This window comes from Zootoca vivipara, chromosome 6 (assembly GCF_965207765.1).
Source record: "Zootoca vivipara chromosome 6, rZooViv2.hap1.1, whole genome shotgun sequence".
NCBI classification, from domain to species: Eukaryota; Metazoa; Chordata; class Lepidosauria; order Squamata; family Lacertidae; genus Zootoca; species Zootoca vivipara.
Genome location: NC_142589.1, coordinates 92444748 through 92464930, shown reverse-complemented (window position 1 = coordinate 92464930; position 20183 = coordinate 92444748). Strand labels below are relative to the sequence as shown.

The 20183-nt window shown below is 47.8% G+C and overlaps 1 protein-coding gene across 2 annotated transcripts in view; it reads left to right on the top strand.

Annotated features, from left to right (window-relative positions):
- EFNA2 (ephrin A2) overlaps nt 1–19156 on the top strand; it is a 167380-nt gene extending 148224 nt beyond the window's left edge. For both annotated transcript variants that reach the window (XM_035120743.3, XM_060275324.2), the window contains exons 4-5: nt 7584–7649; nt 16961–19156. In XM_035120743.3, the coding sequence (XP_034976634.1) occupies nt 7584–7649; nt 16961–17088 (194 nt within the window). In that variant the 3' untranslated portion in view covers nt 17089–19156. The remainder of the gene's footprint in view (nt 1–7583; nt 7650–16960) is intronic.
- Nucleotides 19157–20183: the final 1027 nt, after the last annotated feature.

The window sequence follows — 20183 nt, the reverse complement described above, 5'->3', positions numbered from 1 at the left end:
CCGAGGAAGTTGAGGGCTGGAAGATTCAGGGCAGGTAAATAATAATAATAATAATAATAATAATAATAATAATAATAATAATAATAATAAATAATACTTTTTTATTTATACCCCGCCTTCTCCAGACAAGGCCGGGCTCAGAACGGCTGACACTAGATATAAAACAACTGATTAAAATACAACTTAAGAACAAGACTAAATACATTAAAATTAAAATTAAAAATAAAGGGAATGGGAAAATGGGGGAGGGGGTCAGGTTGGCTCCAGGCCAAATGCCAGGCGGAACAACTCTATCTTACAGGCCCTGCGGAAGAAAATCAGGAGACAGAGCGTTCCTCCAGGTCGGGGCCAGTGTTGAGAAGGCCCTGTTTCTAGTTGAGGCTAATCTGATTTCCTACGGGCCCGGGACCTCTAAGGTGTTAGTATTTATGGACCTTAAGGTCCTCCGCAGTGCATACCAGGAGAGATGGTCCCGTAAGTACAAGGGTCCTAGGCCATGAAGGGCTTTAAAGGTCAAAACCAGCACCTTAAATCTGACCCTGTAGCCAATGCAGCTGGTAAAGCACTGGGTGAATATGCTCCCATGGCAGGGACCCTGGGAGGAGACTCGCTGCAGCATTCTGCACCCGCTGGAGTTTCTGGGACAGCTTCAAGGGCAGCCCCACGTAGCGCGAATTACAGCAGTCAAGCCTGGAGGTGACCGTCGCATGGATCACTGTGGCTTGGTCGGGGCGGGAAAGGAAAAGGACTTCTTCACATGGCACAGACTTAAACTGCGGAACTCACCGCTGCAGGAGGCAGCAACGGCCACCGACTTAAATTGCTTTAAAAGAGGATTAGACAATTTACAGAATAGGAGGCTAGCAATGGCTATTAGCCAGGACCAGAGGCAGAAATGTTATTGAGCTTTTTGCATCCCACCCACCCCACCCCACCCCCACACACAAAGTTGTTGAGCTTTTCCACAATTTTGCAAATTCGCAAAAGCAAAAGGAGTTTTTGAGCCCGAAGCAACGCTGCCAAAATGAGCTGCCATACGTCCGGATTTTCCCGGACTTTAAAAAGCGATTTCAGCCAGGGCACTGCTTCCGACACCAGTATTCCGCATAGGTCTGGGAAATTCCAGACGTATGGCAACCCTAACAAAAACTAACTTTCTGGGTGGGGGTGGAAGCAAAGTCCACAGCTTTCCAACCTCCAAAACAGCCCAATGTGGTCGAAAGATGCCTGCAGCTCTGAGCGCTGGAGAGAAAGGGCTTCGTGGAGAACGGTTCAGGGGTTTATTTGTGAAATATAATGGAGTATCCTGGGAGAGGGTTTCAGCCAGCCAGCCAGCCAGCCAGCCAGAAATCAGGAATCGCTGCCCATTTTGTTTCTCCCTTTTTAAAAGGTTTCTCGGCGTGTCCCCCTTTCTCACTCGGGGCCTCGCACCGGGAGACAGGTGCCCCCCCTCTCCCCGTGGCAGGATATGCAGATGGAGGGGGTGTGGCTATGCAAACGAGGGCATTCTCCACCCTTGAATGGCTTCCCATTGAGGAGAGCTCCACAAAAGGTGACATCAGCGTGCCATTGTTGGGTTTTCTTGTCCCGGAGACAATATCGCTCCTCTGAGCCCCCCCCCCCCCGGGGTTGGGAGTGTGTAGATGAGAAGCGATGGGAAGAGAGGGAGGCGGGGAGGGGAATTAAAACGAAGCTCTCGACATTGTTCCCATCAATATCTCAGCAAGCCTCTGGGAACAATATTGAAATCCCCTGGGAACAGGGCTGCCATGGAACGTCAGCTCCGCAGAAGCCGGCCCTCTGTTCAGAAATGAGGTCCTTCATTGACATCTTTTAAGGACGCAACTATTTTCATTTATTCAGAATACTCTTTACGCCCCGCCGCCACCCCCTGAGGAGATCGGGCCGACACGCATTTAAATCAAAAAAATGGTTTTTTTTAAAACCCAAGCAAACGAAGCGTAGCACCATGGATAGAATTTCCCAGAGATCATAATAAGTTTTTAAACTACCCTGAACCTGGCGCTGTTGCACTGCCGCATAAATCCCTGTTCTGCATCTGCAAGAAAACGATGTACACTTTGGAACTCCCTGCAACTTGACATCGGCCAGGAACCTGCACTGAACTCTTTTGCACGTGCTAAAAACATGTTTTAAAGACAAAATGCCAGCGTGTTTTTAGTTTACTGCTGGTTTTAATTCTTTGAATATTTAAACACACACACACACAGTCTTTTGTTTTATTCTTTTTTTAACTTTATTGCAAAACAATTTACATATAACAACACAAAGACAATACCTCAGTGACAACTAAACATTCACTAACAACACATCGTCTAACATCACACACACTTTTGACTACCGATTCACCTCGCTGTGCTTTCTGCATAGTCTTAACCTTTACGCATTTCCTGTCATATCTGTTACATATCCAGAAAATTTTATGCATTTATAGTTTTCCTTCATATTCAAGATTCAATCCAGATTTGTCAGGGGATTTGCATTTTCACAATATTGTTTTAGATATATTCCTTAAATGTTAGCCATTCTTTACACGTTTTCTGGTCTGAGTTTCCTCTTATTCTCCCAGTTTTTTTCGCAAGTTCCAAGTATTCTATCATCTTCACCTGCCAGTCAAGCTTTGTAGAAATTGAGTCACATCTCCAGTTTTTTGCTACTAAAATTCTAGCCGCCGTAGTTGCATACATAAAGATGGTTCTAAAGATTTTTTTGGATTTCAGTGGACATAACGCCTAACAAAAAGGCTTCTGGTTTTGTTTTGCTTTTTGGAGGGAGAATTTAAAGATCTTTTTGAGTTTGTTGTCTATTATATCCCAAAATTCTTGTATCCTCACACAGTCCCACCATAAGTGCGTGAAAGTACCCTCCCCATTTCTTTTTGTTTTATTCTTTTGGTAAACCGCTTTGATTTCTTCCTTTCCTTTTACTATCAAGTGTATGTAATTTTAAAAAACAAGCAAACAAGGAACCCTATGCGAATCTCCGAGACCCAAAATAGACGCACCTCCCCTCCTTTAACTCATGGATGTGTTTTCTGGCCAGGGTATCGACTTCTGGTGGGTTTTGCCAGAGCTTGGCTGTGGAAACAGATCAAGATCCTTTTGCTAAACCTCCAACCCTGATTTTTTTAGTTTTTGGATTCACAATAACAGCGCTCAAAGACCTTGGGCAGCGGACAGGGTGCTGGCACCCCGAGGGGTCCCAAAACAGAGGGGGACACCTCACAATTCCTCTGGCCTTGCCATGCCCCGGGGCATTGTAGGAAATAAGTTGACTACGCAGCATTCCTCGGAAGGGAGCCCGCCATTTGTGCCTGGCCTTCTTGGACTAGAGAGCCAGCCCTAAGAAGAGAATAATGATAGGGTGCAAAATGGTGTTCACACCCATATTTTGGCCGCCGCCATTTCTATTTTCTCATAATTCCTCATCACGAGGGAGGGAACGTTTCTCCCCATCCCTTCCCAGCGGGAAAGTGGGGCCACGAGCTTTTTTAAAAAGGGGACCTGCCGTTCCTCACCCCACCCCACCCCACCCCAAAGTGCCCCAGGTGGACACAGCATCTGTGGGGATTTTGGAGGGATGAAAATGCCAAGTAGCTTTTCCACAGTATTCCCTCTTTGTCCAGCTCCACTGCAAAAAATAAAGTCCCAAAAGTAGCAAAAAGCTCAGATATGAAAACAAATAGGACTTTAGCCAACGCATATCAAAACACACACCCATTTTTTTATTTAAAATTTTGCTCCATTAAAAAACACACCAATAATGACAAAGGGGGTGGTTCTTGAAAGCTGAAAAACCAGCTGTGCGGTTTCTGAAGGAATCGTCGTATTTTTTTTATTGCTTCCTGGCTACTTTTTTTTGCATCAAACATCACACTGTATTTCCCCCTCACAAACAGATGTGATTTTAGCAAGCAGAGAAGTGGGGAAATGGCACACGATTCCTGCATTTTCCTGGTTCAGAAAATCCACACACCACTCTTTGTTAATTCCTGGACGAAGATACGGGTTGTGAACAGAAGAAGCGGTTTAGAAACTTGAAAATGTTGTCCAGAAAGCACAAAACCTACATGTTGTTTGCTTTGGTGAAAATATTATCTTGTCCTTTTTAAAAAAAAAAAAAAAAATGAGAACACCAATCATTAGATCCCCATCCAAGCACTTAATGTGTGTATCTGTAAATAGAAAGATATTGCAAAAATCCAAACGTTATCCAAGCCTCGCAGCAAATATATCCTTTCAAAAGGCTCCCCCTTCCTGGGAATTTCCAGCTCACTTGTTTTCGTCCTTCTGGTTGCAAGAGGTGGATAAGTCTCTTTATTTGATCAAATCAAATCTTCATTGTTTTCAACAACGACAAGCATTTAAGAAGCAAAAACATTTTTGGTTAGACAAGCCTGCCCAAATGTTAAGTCAATGTGAGGTGTTTTTTTTTTTTAAGCTTATTGTTATTTCAACCTCGAGAATTATTGTTCTATCTTTTTTGTAAACCGCTTTGGAGTTTGCCTGTATTTTTACAATCCAGAGGAGCCTATTACTTCGTTGCAGAGGGTTGGGTTCCTTCCAACTCTGCGATTTTTATGATTCTAGATAAGTTTTACGAAATGAAGCAAATAAAAACCCAGAACACATTCTCCAATGAAATGAAATAAAGGAGGATGGAGCAAATTGAAATTAAGCGTTACCGAGTCCCGTCGCAAACTCCAAGAAGGAAACTTTCAAGAGGCATGAGGTCAGTTCCTGCTGGGTTTTGCTAATGCAGTTCTTCGTGATATAACTATTTTAAAAATCTGATTCTTCATTTATTAATGCATCTCCATTCAGAAGGAGCATTCAGGACAGGGCAGGAGAAGCAGATGAGTTGAGGGCAGCGCCTGGATCTACAGTTCCCCCGGATAAGCAATGCTCTTAAATCGGTGTCTGAATGCGGTGTTAACACGAATTTTCGCTGACCCCACCGAGGAAAGGGAAACCTCGGCCTTTTCTTCAAACAGGATGTCCCCCGCCTGGCTCCTGAGTCGGGACTGTCAAGGCTGATCCATTTCAGGGACAGACGGAAAATCCACCTTGTCAAATCACGGCCTCCCTAAAAGCGCTTTTCACATGCACCTCTTCCCCCCCCCCCCTCAGCCGAACTGCCCATCCTAATCCGGGGCAATTTCATGCCTCGAAGAGTTCCCACCCACCACCCCTGAGCTTTTAATTGCAAACTTTTTGCTCTTTCTCTCCGACCGACCCAGCCTCCTCCTCCTCCTCTCTTAGCCCGCTTCTCCCGACTTATCTGCCGTCGGAAGCGTATCATTTGGCTTGTCAGGTTTTTATTGGGGGAAATCCGAACATGTCCAAGGATGTTCAGCAGAGAAAAGCGTCCCGCTTGGGGGTCGGACAACTTTTGACATCAGTTTGATCAAAGTTGCAGTATTAAAAGCAGGACCTTTTGTGTGGGGGTGGTTCCCCCCTCCCCCCCATCAGCCGGCTAAAGGAACAGAGGAAGCACCTTGGAGATTGTTAAGCTTCTTAGCAGGGGCTGGGCAACATCTGTGGGTCAAACGGCAATTGGCGCGAGGTCCTTCCCATGGGGGGGGGTTACATCTGGTAGGCCGCTGTGAAAACAGGACACTGGACTCAGCCTTGACCCAACAGCCTATGTGTGGGAATGTTAAGGATAGTAGGAAAGTGCCAGATTTACATATAAGCTAAACAAGCTATAGCTTATTAAAGGAAAAAAAACCTGAGTGTACATTTCCACAATATAAGAAACAAATAAAATAAAACCTACATACAGCAACCGTGTTTTGTGTTGCGTAGGCTCCTATGATGTAAGTCATAGGCCCCGCCGGCTAGCCTGCTCCCTAAAATATCACTGGTTTGCTCATTTCTATATATAGGGTGCCTACATTCTGCATGTGCAAATGGCTTTAGATAGCTTTTAGGTCCATAAATTACCATATAGCATATATTCAGCACAAAAAACCAGCAACAATTTGTTGTTGACAAAGGACAGCTGGACATAGAAAGGCCCCCATTATCTTCAGTAGCTGAGGGCCTCATCAAACCCAAATCCAGCCCTGGGTGGGTGGGATTCGAACCCAAGGCTCCAAGGCCTTAGTCTGAGACTCTAACCACTACATTGCGCCAATACACGTTGGCAATGAATGAGTCACGTCGCAGCCACACTCAACGGTATAGTTCTCATAGATGCAATGTGGATATTATGTGGCACCTTTGGGGATGCGGGTGGCGCTGTGGTCTGAACCACTGAGCTTCTTGGGCTTGCCGATCGGAAGGTCACCGGTTCGAATCCCCGCGACGGGGTGAGCTCCCATTGCTCTGTCCCAGCTCCTGCCAACCTAGCAGTTCAAAAGCACGTCAAAGTGCAAGTAGATTAATAGGTACCGCTCCAGCGGGAAGGTAAACGGCATTTCCATGCACTGTTCTGGATTGCCAGAAGCGGCTTTGCCATGCTGGCCACATGACGTGGAAGCTGTATGCCGCCTCCCTCGGCCAGTAAAGCGAGATGAGCGGCGCAACCCCAGAGTCGTTCGCAACTGGACCTAATGGTGAGGGGTCCCTTTACCTTTAGGGACCCAGGTGGCGCTGTGGTTAAACCACTGAGCCTAGGGCTTGCTGATCAGAAGGTCAGCGGTTCGAATCCCTGTGACGGGGTGAGTTCCCATTGCTTGGTCCCAGCTCCTGCCAACCTAGCAGTTCGAAAGCACGTCAAAATGCAAGTAGATAAATAGGAACCGCTACAGCGGGAAGGTAAACGGCGTTTCCATGTGATGCTCTGGTTTGCCAGAAGCGGCTTTGTCATGCTGGCCACATGACCTGGAAGCTATACGCCGGCTCCCTCGGCCAATAATGCGAGATGAGCGCGCAACCCCAGAGTCGGTCACGACTGGACCTAATGGTCAGGGGTCCCTTTACCTTTACAAGGACCTTGAACCCGACTCGGTAGTAGATGCAGTCTGGCTCCTGCCGTTTCCCCCAGCCAGGGCGTCTGAACCAGGTCCGAGGGCAGCCCCACCAAGAGTGCATTACAGTAGTCCAGCCTCAAAGTTACCAACACATGGATTGCAATAGCAAAGTTGTCTCTGTCCGGGGGTGGCTGTAGCTGGTGAGCCAGGCAGAGCTGCTCAAAGGGAGCCTGCTGGAAATGGCTAACTTGGGTCCATGAATTTCAAGAGGCTGGCTCTTGAGTAGGGCCTCTGTTGGAGACAGCCCTACATGAATTGCCCAACGAGGGCAGCCTGCCCTGAAACATGGGTTATTTGAGCAAAATGAAAAGGGGGGGGGGGACAGCCGACCCCTTGCACAGTGCGTGTTCATGGTGCAAAATTCAGGAAGGAAGGCAAAGCCCGAGAATATTGGTGTCATTTTGGGGATTAGGATTCTGAAACGGAGCAGGGATTTGTGAATAGGGGCTTCAGAAATAACCCTATAAATCTGCCCTCCGGCATTTTGGAAATGTGTAAAATCGAAACTTTACGTAGAACACATATGGGTGTTTTGGTGACGATGTTTCTCTCTCTCCTCTCTCTCCACCCCTTTTGTCTCTTGCAGCGGCGACGCCACCAAACTTGGTCGACAAACCCTGCTTAAAGCTGAAGGTTTACGTGCGGCCAACAAGTAAGTGACGTCAGAGGACCCCGGAAAGATCCTCTGCCGATTCCAGGGTGCAAATCTGCACACAAAGACATGTGCTCTCACACATACCCATCTGGGATTCGTGATTCAGGGATCGGGTCTCTGCGAATCCCAGCCAGGGCAGGATTCGTGGCTCAGAAACCATGTCAAAATACATTCTGAAACTCGCCATTTGAGAAAAAACACTTTTCAGAGCACTTTTTTAGGGGGTGGGGTGGGCGACGCAGTTAAGAAATGCAGGGTTTCGTCTATTTTTACTATTAACTTTATATACTGGCTCTCTGTTGGGGGAGCTGTGAAGGAGGCTCACTCAGCAAGACTCTCCCCTATGTTTGTAGAGGACGGGTCTTAGGGTGGCTGTCACACCTGAGCACTTTCTGAGAATCATAGAATTGTAGAGTTGGAAGGGACCTCTTGAGTTTTCTAGTCCAACCCCTTGCAATGCAGGAATCTGAGCTAAAGCATCCAGGACAGACGGCTATCCAACCTCTGCTTAAAAACCTCCAAGGAAGGAGAGTCCGCCACCTCCCGAGGGAGAACGTTCCGCTAGCTCTTACTGCCAGAAAGTTATTCCTGATGTATTTAGTTGGAAAGTCCTTTCTCGTAACTTGAATCCATCGGTTCGAGTCTTTTCCTCTCGAAAACAAGCTTGCTCCATCTTCCACCTGACAGCCTATTGGAAGATGGCTGTCGTATCCCCTTCTCAGTCTCTAAACATACCCAGCTCCTTCAACCGTTCCTCATCAGGCTTGGCTTCCAGACCCTTGATCATCTTGGTCGCCCTCCTCTGCACACCTTCCAGCTTGTCAATCTCCTCCTTAAATTGTGGCGCCCAGAACTGGACACAGGATTCCAGGTGTGGTCTTATCATGGCAGAACAGAGTGGGACTTATGACTTCCCTTGATCTGGACACTAGACTTCTATTGATACAGCCTAGAATAGAGTTAGCCTTTTTTGCTGCTGCATCACATGGTTGACTTGCACTGTATCCCCTGAATATTCTTCTGGTTTTTGCTATTGTTGTTGTACAGTGGTACCTTGGTTCTCAAACTTAATCCGTTCCGGAAATTCCGTTCCAAAACCAAAGCGTTCCAAAGCCAAGGCGCGCTTTCCCATAGAAAGCAATGCAAAATGGATTAATCCGTTCTAGACTTTTCAAAACAACCCCTAAAACAGCAATTTAACAGGAATTTTACTCTCTAACGAGACCGTTGATCCTTTGAATGAAAGCAATAATCAATGTACTGTGCTATAAAATAAATAAGACAGTATTGTAGGTGATAAAAATAAAAATAAAAATTCTTACCTGCACTGATGATAGTCACAAAAACAAGTTAACCGAAAAAGCCTCAAAAACAAACACGCAAAATAAAAAGCAAAAACAGAAGCGCCAAACTTAATCTGTTCCAGATGTCTGTTTGACTTCCAGAATCATCGAAAACCAAGGCGCAGCTTCTGATTGGTGCGGAAAACGTTCGGAAACCAGAACACCTACTTCTGGGTTTTCGGCATTTGAGAAGCAAGGTACCACTGTATGTTCATAGTAATGGCGACGATGCAAAACCTTTTCCAGGGAAACTGGAAGAACAAGCCTTTCCTTCCGCATGTTGTTCCTGTGAGATCAAATCAGTCAAAGGCCTATTAGACCCCGGCCCCAAGCTGCACTGACCTTCATCCCTCTCTTTCTAAACCCACTTCAACTGCTGGCTTTCTTGGCGGCGAATGAAATGCCAAGCTCAGGGGGTGCTTTTTGGCCCAAGCCAATAGCACCCGCGCGGCACTCAGATCTCCGACAAATTATCTTCGGTTCTGCTTCGGGGCTGGAAGAAAGGGGGAAATAAAATAAATCTAGATGGATGCCTGCTTGGTACGTAAGCCCACAGGGCTGCTTTTGTTTTCGCAGAGGGGAGAAAAAAAGAGAGCAAATTATTTTAGGGTTGTTGCTTTTCTCCTTCCCTCTTTTCTTTTTCGTAAAAAGCCCAGCCTCCAGCTCTGTGTACAGGGGTGGTTCCCTCCCCCCCCCCACTTCACCCGAATCAAATAGGCGCAGTTGTTGTGAAGAAAAAAGAAAACACAAATTAATAATTTTCTTCTCCTGTTAACGTATAATTAGTATTTGGCCACAGCTCTTCCCAGGGAGCAGGTAAAAAAAAAGAGTCAGAAATGTCAGAGTCTAAAGGGATATTGTAGGGGCTTGTTTTTTTCCTTTCCTTGTTTCATGTGTGTGTGATGTGAGGCAGCTTTTAAAGAAAACAAGAACGCTTTGCTAATGAAAGAATAAATGGCTTTTTTTAAAAAAAAATAAAACAAAAACGGGTGATTATGGGCTGCTAGGCATGTCAGTTTCTCGTTGATTTCCCACCCTTAAATTTAAGTCGCCACATCAGTTTGTGAATTTTTTTGCTATAAGAAGCCAGCGTTTTTCTGCAAATTTACCCTAAGCTACATCTAATTGCATGCAGTTTCACTAACTGGCACATTTTTGCAAAGCGGTTTTCTGACAGGGTCTGATGGGAACTAGAGTCCAAAACTTTCGGAGGGCACCAGGTTCGGAGAGGCTGAGATATGGGGTCGCCGCTTTAGGGAACCAAATGTCCTATAGGACTCCAAACTATCTGGCCATAAGCTGAATTGATCTCAGAGAGACATACCTTGGTCTAGACCTGCGTAGGACCTCACTGTAGGGCTGCTGCCTGGAACCCATTTACGAAGGAATACATCCCATTGGAAGTTGTTGTTATTATTATTATTATTATTATTATTATTATTATTATTATTATTATTATTATATTTATAACCTGCCCATCTGGCTAGGTTTCCCCAGCCACTCTGGGTGGCTCCCAGGAGATTAAAAACAGAATAAAACATCAAAAATTAAAAACTTCCCTAAACAGGGCTGCCTTCGGATGTCTTCTAAAAGTCAGATGGTTGTTTATTTCCTTGACATCTGACGGGAAGGCATTCCACATGGAGGGCGCCGCCACCGAGAAGGCCCTCTGCCTGGTTCCCTATATTTTCGCTTCTCACAGGGAGGGAACCGCCAGAAGGTCCTCAGAGCTGGACCTCAGTGTCCGGGCTGAACGATGGGGGTGGAGACACTCCTTCAGGTATACTGGGCTGAGGCCGTTTAGGGCTTTCAAGGTCAGCACCAACACTTTGAATTGTGCTTGGAAACATACTGGGAGCCAATGTAGGTCTTTCAGGACTGGTGTAATAGGGTCTCGGCGGCCTCTCCTAGTCCCCAGTCTAGCTGCCACATTCTGGATTAGTTGTACTTTCAAAGGTAGCCCCATGTAGAGCGCATTGCAGTAGTCCAAGCGGGAGATAACCAGAGCATGCACCACTCTGCGGGCAGGGAGGGTCTCATCCTGCGTAGCAGATGGAGCTGGGAGACTGCTGCCCTGGATACAATATCTGTGTGCCCTGGACATTGACCTGCAGCTCCATGGATGGCTGTGGGTCCAAAATGACTCCCAGGCTGAGCACCTGGTCCTTCAGGGGCACAGTTACCCCATTCAGGACCAGGAAGTCCTCCACACCTGCCCATCCCCTGTCCCCCCCCCAAAGCAGTCCTTCTGTCTTGTCAGGATTCAACCTCAATCTGTTAGCCGCCATCCATCCTCCAACCGCCTCCAGGCACTCACACAGAATCTTCATTGCATAGCTTAGCAGCGGTCTTTCTTGTTTGCTGAAGGTCCCAGGTTTATAGAGTCACAGAATTGTAGAGTTGGAAGGGACCCTGAGGGTCATACAGTCCAACCCCCTTGAAATGCAGGAATCTTTCACCCAATGTGGGGCTTGAACCCACGACCCTGAGATTAAGAGCCTGGTGAGGATAGTGAGGATGCCAGCAAGCTGAAACTTGTGCAGAGGAGCGCAAGCAAGATGATCAAGAGTCTGGAAACCAAGCCGTATGAAAGAGCTGAATGTGTTTAGTTTGGAAAAGAGGAGATGGGGGGAGATGTGATATCTTAAGGGCTGTCACAGGGAGGATGGACCAAGCTTGGTTTCACCTGCTCTGGAGGTCTGGATTCGAACCAAGGGCTTCAAGCTGCAAGAAAGGAGATTCCGACTAAACACCAGGAAGAACTTTCTGACGGCAAGAGCTGTTTGACAGGGGAATGGAGGTGGCAGACTCTTAATCCCTTGGAGGTTTTTAAGCAGAGGTTGGATGGCCATCTGTCATGGATGCTATGGCTGGGATTCCTGCATTGCAGGGGGCTGGACTAGATGACCATTGGGGTTCCCTTCCAACTCTACAATTCTGTCATTCTATGCTCTACCAACTGAGCTATTTATGCTCCCTGCATATCCTTCCCTCTTCGGTGATTATGACAAGCATTTTGCTCGTAATAATCCTGGATGGGGAAGGGGGGGGCGATGGAGCTGAATGCAGAACACAAAGGGGAATTAGCATCTGTGGATATTGTTGTTCCTTCCCTCGCTTTCTTCCCTTCCCTCCTCCCCTGGCTATGATCCTGCAAAAACCACCCTTAATCCCGTCATAAACTTTAAAAGACGAGGCAAGCCGGGGGAACAGCGTCGAAAACAGCTTTCGCTGTAATTTAGCCAACAAGCTTCTGCGCCACCGGCTGATTAGGGGCCTTTTGCAGACAGGATTATCGGACGGGCGAGAAGCAATCGCCCTTTGACCCCCTCGACCGCAGGCAGGGCCAAGAAACCAAACACACGAGGCTTCCCCCCACCACAACCCACCCCGCCACCAGCCCCCAAGAGGCGTCCTTGGCGCTGGAAGAGGTTGGCAGAGCTCCGAGGGCTGGCCGGGGTCCATTGAGCAAAAAAATAAATAAAAATGCCTCCCGTTTATTTTGAAATGGAGAGAGGTGGAGAGGCAGCCAAAAGGCGGCTTGCGAGCTTGTTGACACGCTGCCCTTTCCCTCCGGGTCCCGACCCTCTTCCTTTCTGCACACCCACGCTGCCCACGAGAGGAAGCTGGCAACCTTGGCAGCTGGGCTGGGGCCAGGAGAGGAAGCCATGAGATGCAGATGGAGCTAGGTTGCAGAAATGGACCGTCCAGCAAAGAGCCCAGCTGCTGGATGAGGCCAAAGGGAGCCCCCTCTAGTCCAGTGTTCTGTTCTCGCAGTGACTGGCCGGATGCCCTGAGCGCAACAGGGTGTCTCGCCTCCTGCGGGAATCTCTCCAGCAAGTAGCACTCGGTAGCATCGCTGCCTCCCAAAAGCACCGAGCAAAAGGAAGTCCTTCTTTGCACGGCGCATTGTTAAATTACGGAATTTTCTCCACATCAGGCAGTGAGCGCCACAAACAATCATCTGAGGCTCTTCTTCATGTGCCTCCTCAATAATAATAATAATAATAATAATAATAATAATTTTTTTCGCGACCCTTCCCCTCTGCAGGGAGGTGGGACCAATTTGGATGGTCCGCCCCCGCCACTTAATGGATCCAAATGGTTTCCAGAGAGTGAGATGCTTTATCCCATGTTGATGGCCTTTCAGCCGATTCCCTGGTGGCCCGCTGGAATGTGGAGTTAACCAGGGCTATTGACTGTTTGGCTCCGAAGTGCCCTCTCCAATTGCATGGAGCCCGGACAGCCCCGTGGTTTTCCACGGATCTGAGGGTGATGAAACAATCGCTGAAACGGCTAGAGCACCAGTGGCGGAAAACTCATTCTGAAGCTGACCGGACACGGGTTAGAGCTCAATGTCGAGCCTACCAAGTGGCGGCAGCGATGGCGAAGAAGGCTTTCTTCACCGCCTCTATTGCCTCTGCAGAAAACAGCAGCAGGAGACTTTTTCAGGTGGTTCGCAATTTAGCAGAACCACCTGCTCCATCGGAGCTCAGTATGGGCCACATGATCTCATGCATTGATTTTGCAAAGTTTTTTGCAGATAAAGTCGCTCAGATTTGAGAAGAGGTAGACTCCACCATGGGGACCCAGGTGGCGCTGTGGGTTAAACCACTGAGCCTAGGGCTTGCTGATCAGAAGGTCGGCGGTTCGAATCCCTGTGACGGGGTGAGCTCCCGTTGCTTGGTCCCAGCTCCTGCCAACCTAGCAGTTCGAAAGCACGTCAAAATGCAAGTAGATAAATAGGAACCGCTACAGCGGGAAGGTAATCGGTGTTTCCATGTGCTGCTCTGGTTTGCCAGAAGCGGCTTTGTCATGCTGGCCACATGACCTGGAAGCTATACGCCGGCTCCCTCGGCCAATAATGCGAGATGAGCGCGCAACCCCAGAGTCGGTCACGACTGGACCTAATGGTCAGGGGTCCCTTTACCTTTACCTTTACCTTAGACTCCACCATGGGAGCAGGGCCGGGGCGGGGGAGTGCTAGAGTCCTGTCTAGTCAAGTTGTGTGGGATCAATTCCAATCTGTTACATCCAAGGATGCTTGGACGAGGGAAACCAACCACCGGTCTCCTTGATCCTTGCCCATACTGGCTTATAAAACCTCCTCCAGACACTCACACAGGACCTTCACCGCCTTCACTGGTTCTGATTTGAAAGAGAGGTAGAGTTGGGTATCATCCGCATATTGATGGACACCCAGCCCAAACCCCCTGATGATCTCTCCCAGCGGCTGCATGTAGATGTTGAAAAGCATGGGGGAGAGGACAGAGCCCTGAGGCACCCCACAAGTGAGAGCCCAGGGGTCTGAACACTTAATCCCCCACCACCACTTTCTGAACACGGCCCAGGAGGAAGGAGCGGAACCACTTTATGACAGTGCCCCCAGCTCCCAACCCCTCTAGACAGTCCAGAAGGATGTTATGGTCGATGGTGTCAAAAGCCGCTGAGAGATCCAGCAGAACTAGGAAACAGCTCTCACCTTTGTCCCTAGCCCGCCGGAGATCATCAACCAGTGCGACCAAGGCAGTTTCAGTCCCATGATGAGGCCTGAAGCCCGACTGGAAGGGATCCAAATGGTCCGCTTCTTCCAGGCGTGCCTGGAGTTGTTCAGCAACCACTCGCTCAACCACCTTGCCCAAGAATGGAAGATTTGAGACTGGGCGATAGTTGGCCATATTGGCCGCATCTAAAGATGGTTTTTTAAGAAGCAGTTTAATAACTGCCTCTTTCAGCGGGTCTGGGAAGGCTCCATCACAGAGAGAAGCATTCACCAACCCGCAAAGCCCATCGCCCAGCCCAGGATGGGCAAGGATCAGGGAGACAGGTGGTTGGTTTCACTCGTCCTAGCAGCCTGTCCACATCCTCAGAGGTAACAGATTGGAATTGATCTCGCACAACTGGACTAGACAGGACTCTAGCACTCTCCCGCCCCGGCCCTGCTCTCACGATGGAGTCGACCTCTTCCCAAATCTGATCGATTTTATCTGCAAAAAACTTTGCAAAATCATTGCAGTTATTAAACCACTTCTTAAAAAAACATATTTGAGTTGAAAGATTGAAAAATGAAGAACAGAGCTATAAAACCTGCATGTAAAAAGGGGTTCACAGGGGTCAAAATAGCGAAGTAAAGAATATTGACATGATCTGATTTATATGTATAATAAAGGAATACCTAATCATGTAAAAAGTGGCTGGAAGTTCTAGCCCTTGTTGAAAACTCAAATTATGCCTCATTTTCTCCTTTATAGCTCTTTTCCAGGGTGAGTGGTGCCAAGCGTTAAGTGTGAGATTTGGGGCTGTTGTGATTACCGTCAGGGCTGCCAAGGTCATACAGGAGACCAATTCTAATGACACCATTGGTGTCATCAAACATATTGTGTAACATTAACTCTGGACAACGAGCGATGACTTCCTTTAGTAATATTTATCTTGTCTGTCGGAATTCCCAGTTCCAAACATCTCACACCGAGTTACATTCCCACCGCAAATGATAATACGTACCAGATTTTGTCACAAATTGTGTCTGATTATTTGCTCTGTTCTGTTCCGGTTATTTCTTGTTTGTAAGCCACTTTGGGATTCATTTGAATGAAAACCGGCATAGAAATTTCCAGCAATCCATCAAAAAAAAAATCATCTGTTTCTGTTCGCAAAAAGTTCCGTTTGTCACTTCCGGCATCAACATGATGGTGATGATTCGCCAAAAGACACTGGTGTTTTACTGAGCATCTCTTCTAATAGATTATAGGGATGCAGGTGGCGCTGTGGTCTAAACCACTGAGCCTCTTGGGCTTGCCGATCGGAAGGTCGGCAGTTCGAATCCCTGCGACAGAGCGAGCTGCTGTTTCTCTGTCCCAGCTCCTGCCAACCTAGGAGTTCGAAAGCACGTCAAAGTGCAAGTAGATAAATAGGGGAAGGTAAACGGCGTTTCCGTGTGCTGCTCTGGTTCTCCAGAAGCGGCTTTGTCATGCTGGCCACATGACCCGGAAGCTGTATGCCAGCTCCCTCGGCCAGTAAAGCAAGATGAGTGCCGCAATCCCAGAGTCGTCCACGACTGGACCTAATGGTCAGGGGTCCCTTTAGCTTTACCTTTATTACTTAATATACTTCAAACCAATACAGTGGTACCTCGGTTTATGAACACAATTGGTTCCGGAAGTCTGTTCATAAACTGAAGCGTTCGTAAACTGAAGCGAACTTTCCCATTGAAAGTAATGAAAAGTGGATTAATCCGTTCCAGACAGGTCCGCGGAGTACTGTTCCGGAAGTCTGTTCATAAACTGAAGTGTTCTTAAACTGAAGCGAACTTTCCCATTGAAAGTAATGGAAAGTTAATTAATCCGTTCCAGATGGGTCCGCGGCGTTCATAAACTGAAAATTCGTAAACCCAGGTGTTCGTGAACCGAGGTTCCCCTGTACTGGTGTTTTTTGCACATTATATCTTCCATATTGGGTTGAATTCCTTTCCAATTTATTGTATTGTTGACTTCCTTCTACCTCATTATTGTTTTCTCTGTTGAAGTTTTGATCCTCCTGATTTCTGATTTCCCCAGTTAATCATGCCATCTCTGCGTAGTCCAATAGTTTCATCTGCCGGTCCGCCCTCATCTTGTCATCTTTCCAACATCCTTGCAGCTGTTATGTAGCGTACATAAACAGTCTTTTTCTGTTCCTTCAGTATCTCTGCACCTATCATTCCTAACAAGAAGCCTTTTGGTTTTTTAAACAAAGGTCATTTTAAACATTTTCTTTCAACTCATTATATATCATCTCCTAGAATTCCTTTCTCATTTTACAGTTCCACCACATGTGGGAAAAGGTGCCTTCCATCTCTTTACATTTCCAACCAACATTTGAACTTGCCCCGTACATTTTCGCTTATTTACTGGGAGTTAAATACCAGCGGTACATCATTCGCTCTCTCTTTCCCTTCTTATACCCCCCTCTTTTGTTTCCTCGCAGATGATTCTCTCTACGAATCTCCAGAGCCGATATTTACCAGCAATAACTCCTGCCACAGCTTCCGGGTCCCAGAGACTTTCTTCGTGGTGGTGGTGGTCCCGGTTTTCTGGACTATCCTGACGTCCTAGCCCTGCTAGGTGAGGACCGAAGAGGAAGAAAACTGGAGCTCTTTTCAGCAGCCGCTGGGGGGGGGGAACAAGGGGGGAAGATTGAGAGAGAGAGAGAGAGGTCGTGAACGAAGAATGGAGAGAGGACTAGCGGCAATGACTTTGTTCAGTTTTGTGTGGGGAGGGAAGGATATGTAGTCAATGGATCTCTGAACTGCGGTCTCAGCCACAGACGAGCTTGCGGATCAGGGACACACCTAAGACAGCCAGGTGGACAGACCCTGCCTCCATTTCCCAAGGTCAAGCCACTGTTGCGGTTTACGACCAGACCCCCGCTACACCCCATCAGATCTGGGACGGCGGAAGGATCAGTGAGATACCTGGACAGAGAGGACAAGAGACCGGTTTCTGAAAGCCTGCGACGGGAGGCAAGCAGGTTCTGTGCTTCCAAGACACTCCGCGGGCCGTTTTCGTCTGGCCGGGATACAACCCCATTGGGGGGGGATTCCTGTTTTCCCTCTCCCCACCACCACCTCCACCCCATGGGGTTTTCTTTTCAAAATTTCTAGACCAAATATAGTCTCCTTCCTTGTACACACCTCTGTTCCTCCCCCCCCCCCAGCTTCATTTTTTTGTGCCGGTCTTTTTTCTGCAACTGGAACCGAAAAAGACATCGCAGTGAGGAGCAGGTGCTTCGCCCTTCTGTTTCCCCCCTTCCTCTCTGCGGTCCATTGGACAAAGGCGGGCAACCCGTTTAATCGCGGTGGCCAGATTTCCTGACTCGCTAAACGCACACACCAGGGCGGGCAGCTAGGATCGGGGGCCTGAGAGCCAAAGGGGAATCGCAGCCGCCGCCAGCGGCCCAAACCATACAGAGGAGCCACACAGAGGACTAGAGTCCTGCTCTGCCCAAATCAGCCTTTGCTTTAGACCCTCCCCCCTTTCTGTTAACTATTGTTGGTGCAGCGGACCCACTGCCATCTGGACACAGCAGGCAAAACCAACGCCTCGCATGTTGCGTAAGACGTCGCCAGTCTATGGGGGAAGGAGATGTTCTGCCCAAAGAGAAGGACTCTGGATCTGACACGATGGCTGGGCAAGGGGTATCGGAACCGTTTCTAGTGCTGAGGGAGGGTTGCTTTTAAACCCTGCAAGGAGTCAGGGGAAGGCAGGGAGGAGACCCGCGCGTGGTACAGCCAACTACGTATGGCACAACTGGATGAGCGATGGAGGTTGTCTTGTCCACAGAGCATCATCCGCAAGTGTTTGGCAATAGGCACTGGGGGCACAGAGAGCCCAAGAGTGACAGAGTGTTTGGGGTGGGCAGCCCTGCTCCCTGCTCTGCACTCACCTGCGTTGTCCAGCGAAAATTGCCCATGGCCCTCCGGTCAAAATCCCCCAGAGGGAGGTCCCCACTCCAAACAGTGGGCATCCAATGTGGATTTTTAGTAAGACCCTCCACCCCACATTTGAGCCCAGCTGGTATCAAGAGCGGTTCTCATGGCACTTAGGAAAGGACATCTATACAGTCATATCTCGGTTCCCAAACGGCTCCGTTTCGGCTCCCAAACGCTGACAATCCGGAAGTAAACGCTCCGTTTTTTTGGGAAGCCGGATGTCTGGCGCAGCTTCCGTTTGAGTGCAGGAAGCTCTTGCAACCAATCGGAAGCTGCGCCTCAGTTGTCAAACGGTTTCGGAATTCGAACGGGCTTCCAGAACAGATTAGGTCTGACTGTATTGGGTTTTAAAGACCACAATCACACCATCAGTCGGCAACTGAACTGGGTTCCCCACAGACTCAAAAACAAAAATGCAAAATAAACAGCAAAAACAAAAGCGCCAAACTTAATCCGTTCCGGAAGTCCGTTTGACTTCCGAAATGTTCGAAAACCAAGGCGCGGCTTCTGATTGGTGCAGGTGCCCCGGAAACAATAGCCGACAGCCGCGTCAGATATTCGGCTTCCGAAAAGCATTTGAAAGCCGGAACACTTGCTTCCGGGTTTTCGGAATTTGAGAACCAAAGCGTTTGAGAACCAAGGCGTTTGAAAACCAAGGGGTATGTGTGTGTGTGTGTGGTGTCCCTTTAAGCAAAATTCAAAACAACAACAACAAAACAATCACGAACCATTAAAGTCCTGGAACTATTGCTGCAGTTCAAATTGGTGCTAAATTTCCACAGTCAGTAAGGATAATGTTGACATCTATACCTTGTGAGTCTCTTAACTGTAGATAATATTGTTTAGCCAGGAGGTTGGAGGGGGGGGAGAGAGAAGTGACAGGACTACAGGCCAATTGCCAGGGGGCTACGCAGGCTGGGTTTGACCCCCCCAGGCTCTCCTCGCTTGACCCCAGATGTGCCATACATGAGAATAGCACAAGAATCCCATAATGACCCCCGTTTGCATGGCCGCTGTTGGGAAGTCAGGAAGGGACAGATCCACTGGTCTGTTTTAACGGCTAAGGAGAGGAAAGGAGGTTTTTGACCCCTAAAAATGTGTCTTATTATCCAAATTCTTGGTTCCTCCTCCCCCCGAAAAAAAGAAACAGGATTCTCCACCCCATCATGGAACTGTAGCAAGAATACTTCATCTCTCGAGACTGCCTCCCCGGTGCTTCATCATCTTTCGAAGGATATCTTCCCCCCCTCCCGTTCTCGCCAGGCAGGGGGCGAGGGGGTGGACACCCCCACCAAACAGCAAATAAATAAAAAACACCACCCAACTCCATTCTGTCTTTCTCTGAGCCAAGGGACTTGTTTGGGACAGCTGTTCTACTCCTGTACATATTGCCACCAGGCACAATACTGTGATTATGAATTATTATGAATTATTATTATTATTATTATTTTTAATGCCTCTTTGCCGAGAATGAATGGTTTTGATGGACGGGTTTTTTTGTTATTATTTTAAGTTTTGGTTTCCTTGGGGAGGGTGGGGAAAATGTTGTTTGTTTGTTTTTTTATTTTAAAAAACAGAAACCTAAAATTCTTTCCTTTTTTTTAAAAAAAGAAAAACCTGCAATAATCTCTCGACGATCAAAAAATGTTTTTCAAATGACCTGCTCCAGCCTTCGCTTCTTCCTCATTCAGTCCTTTGTAAACCATGCCGAGTTGCGTT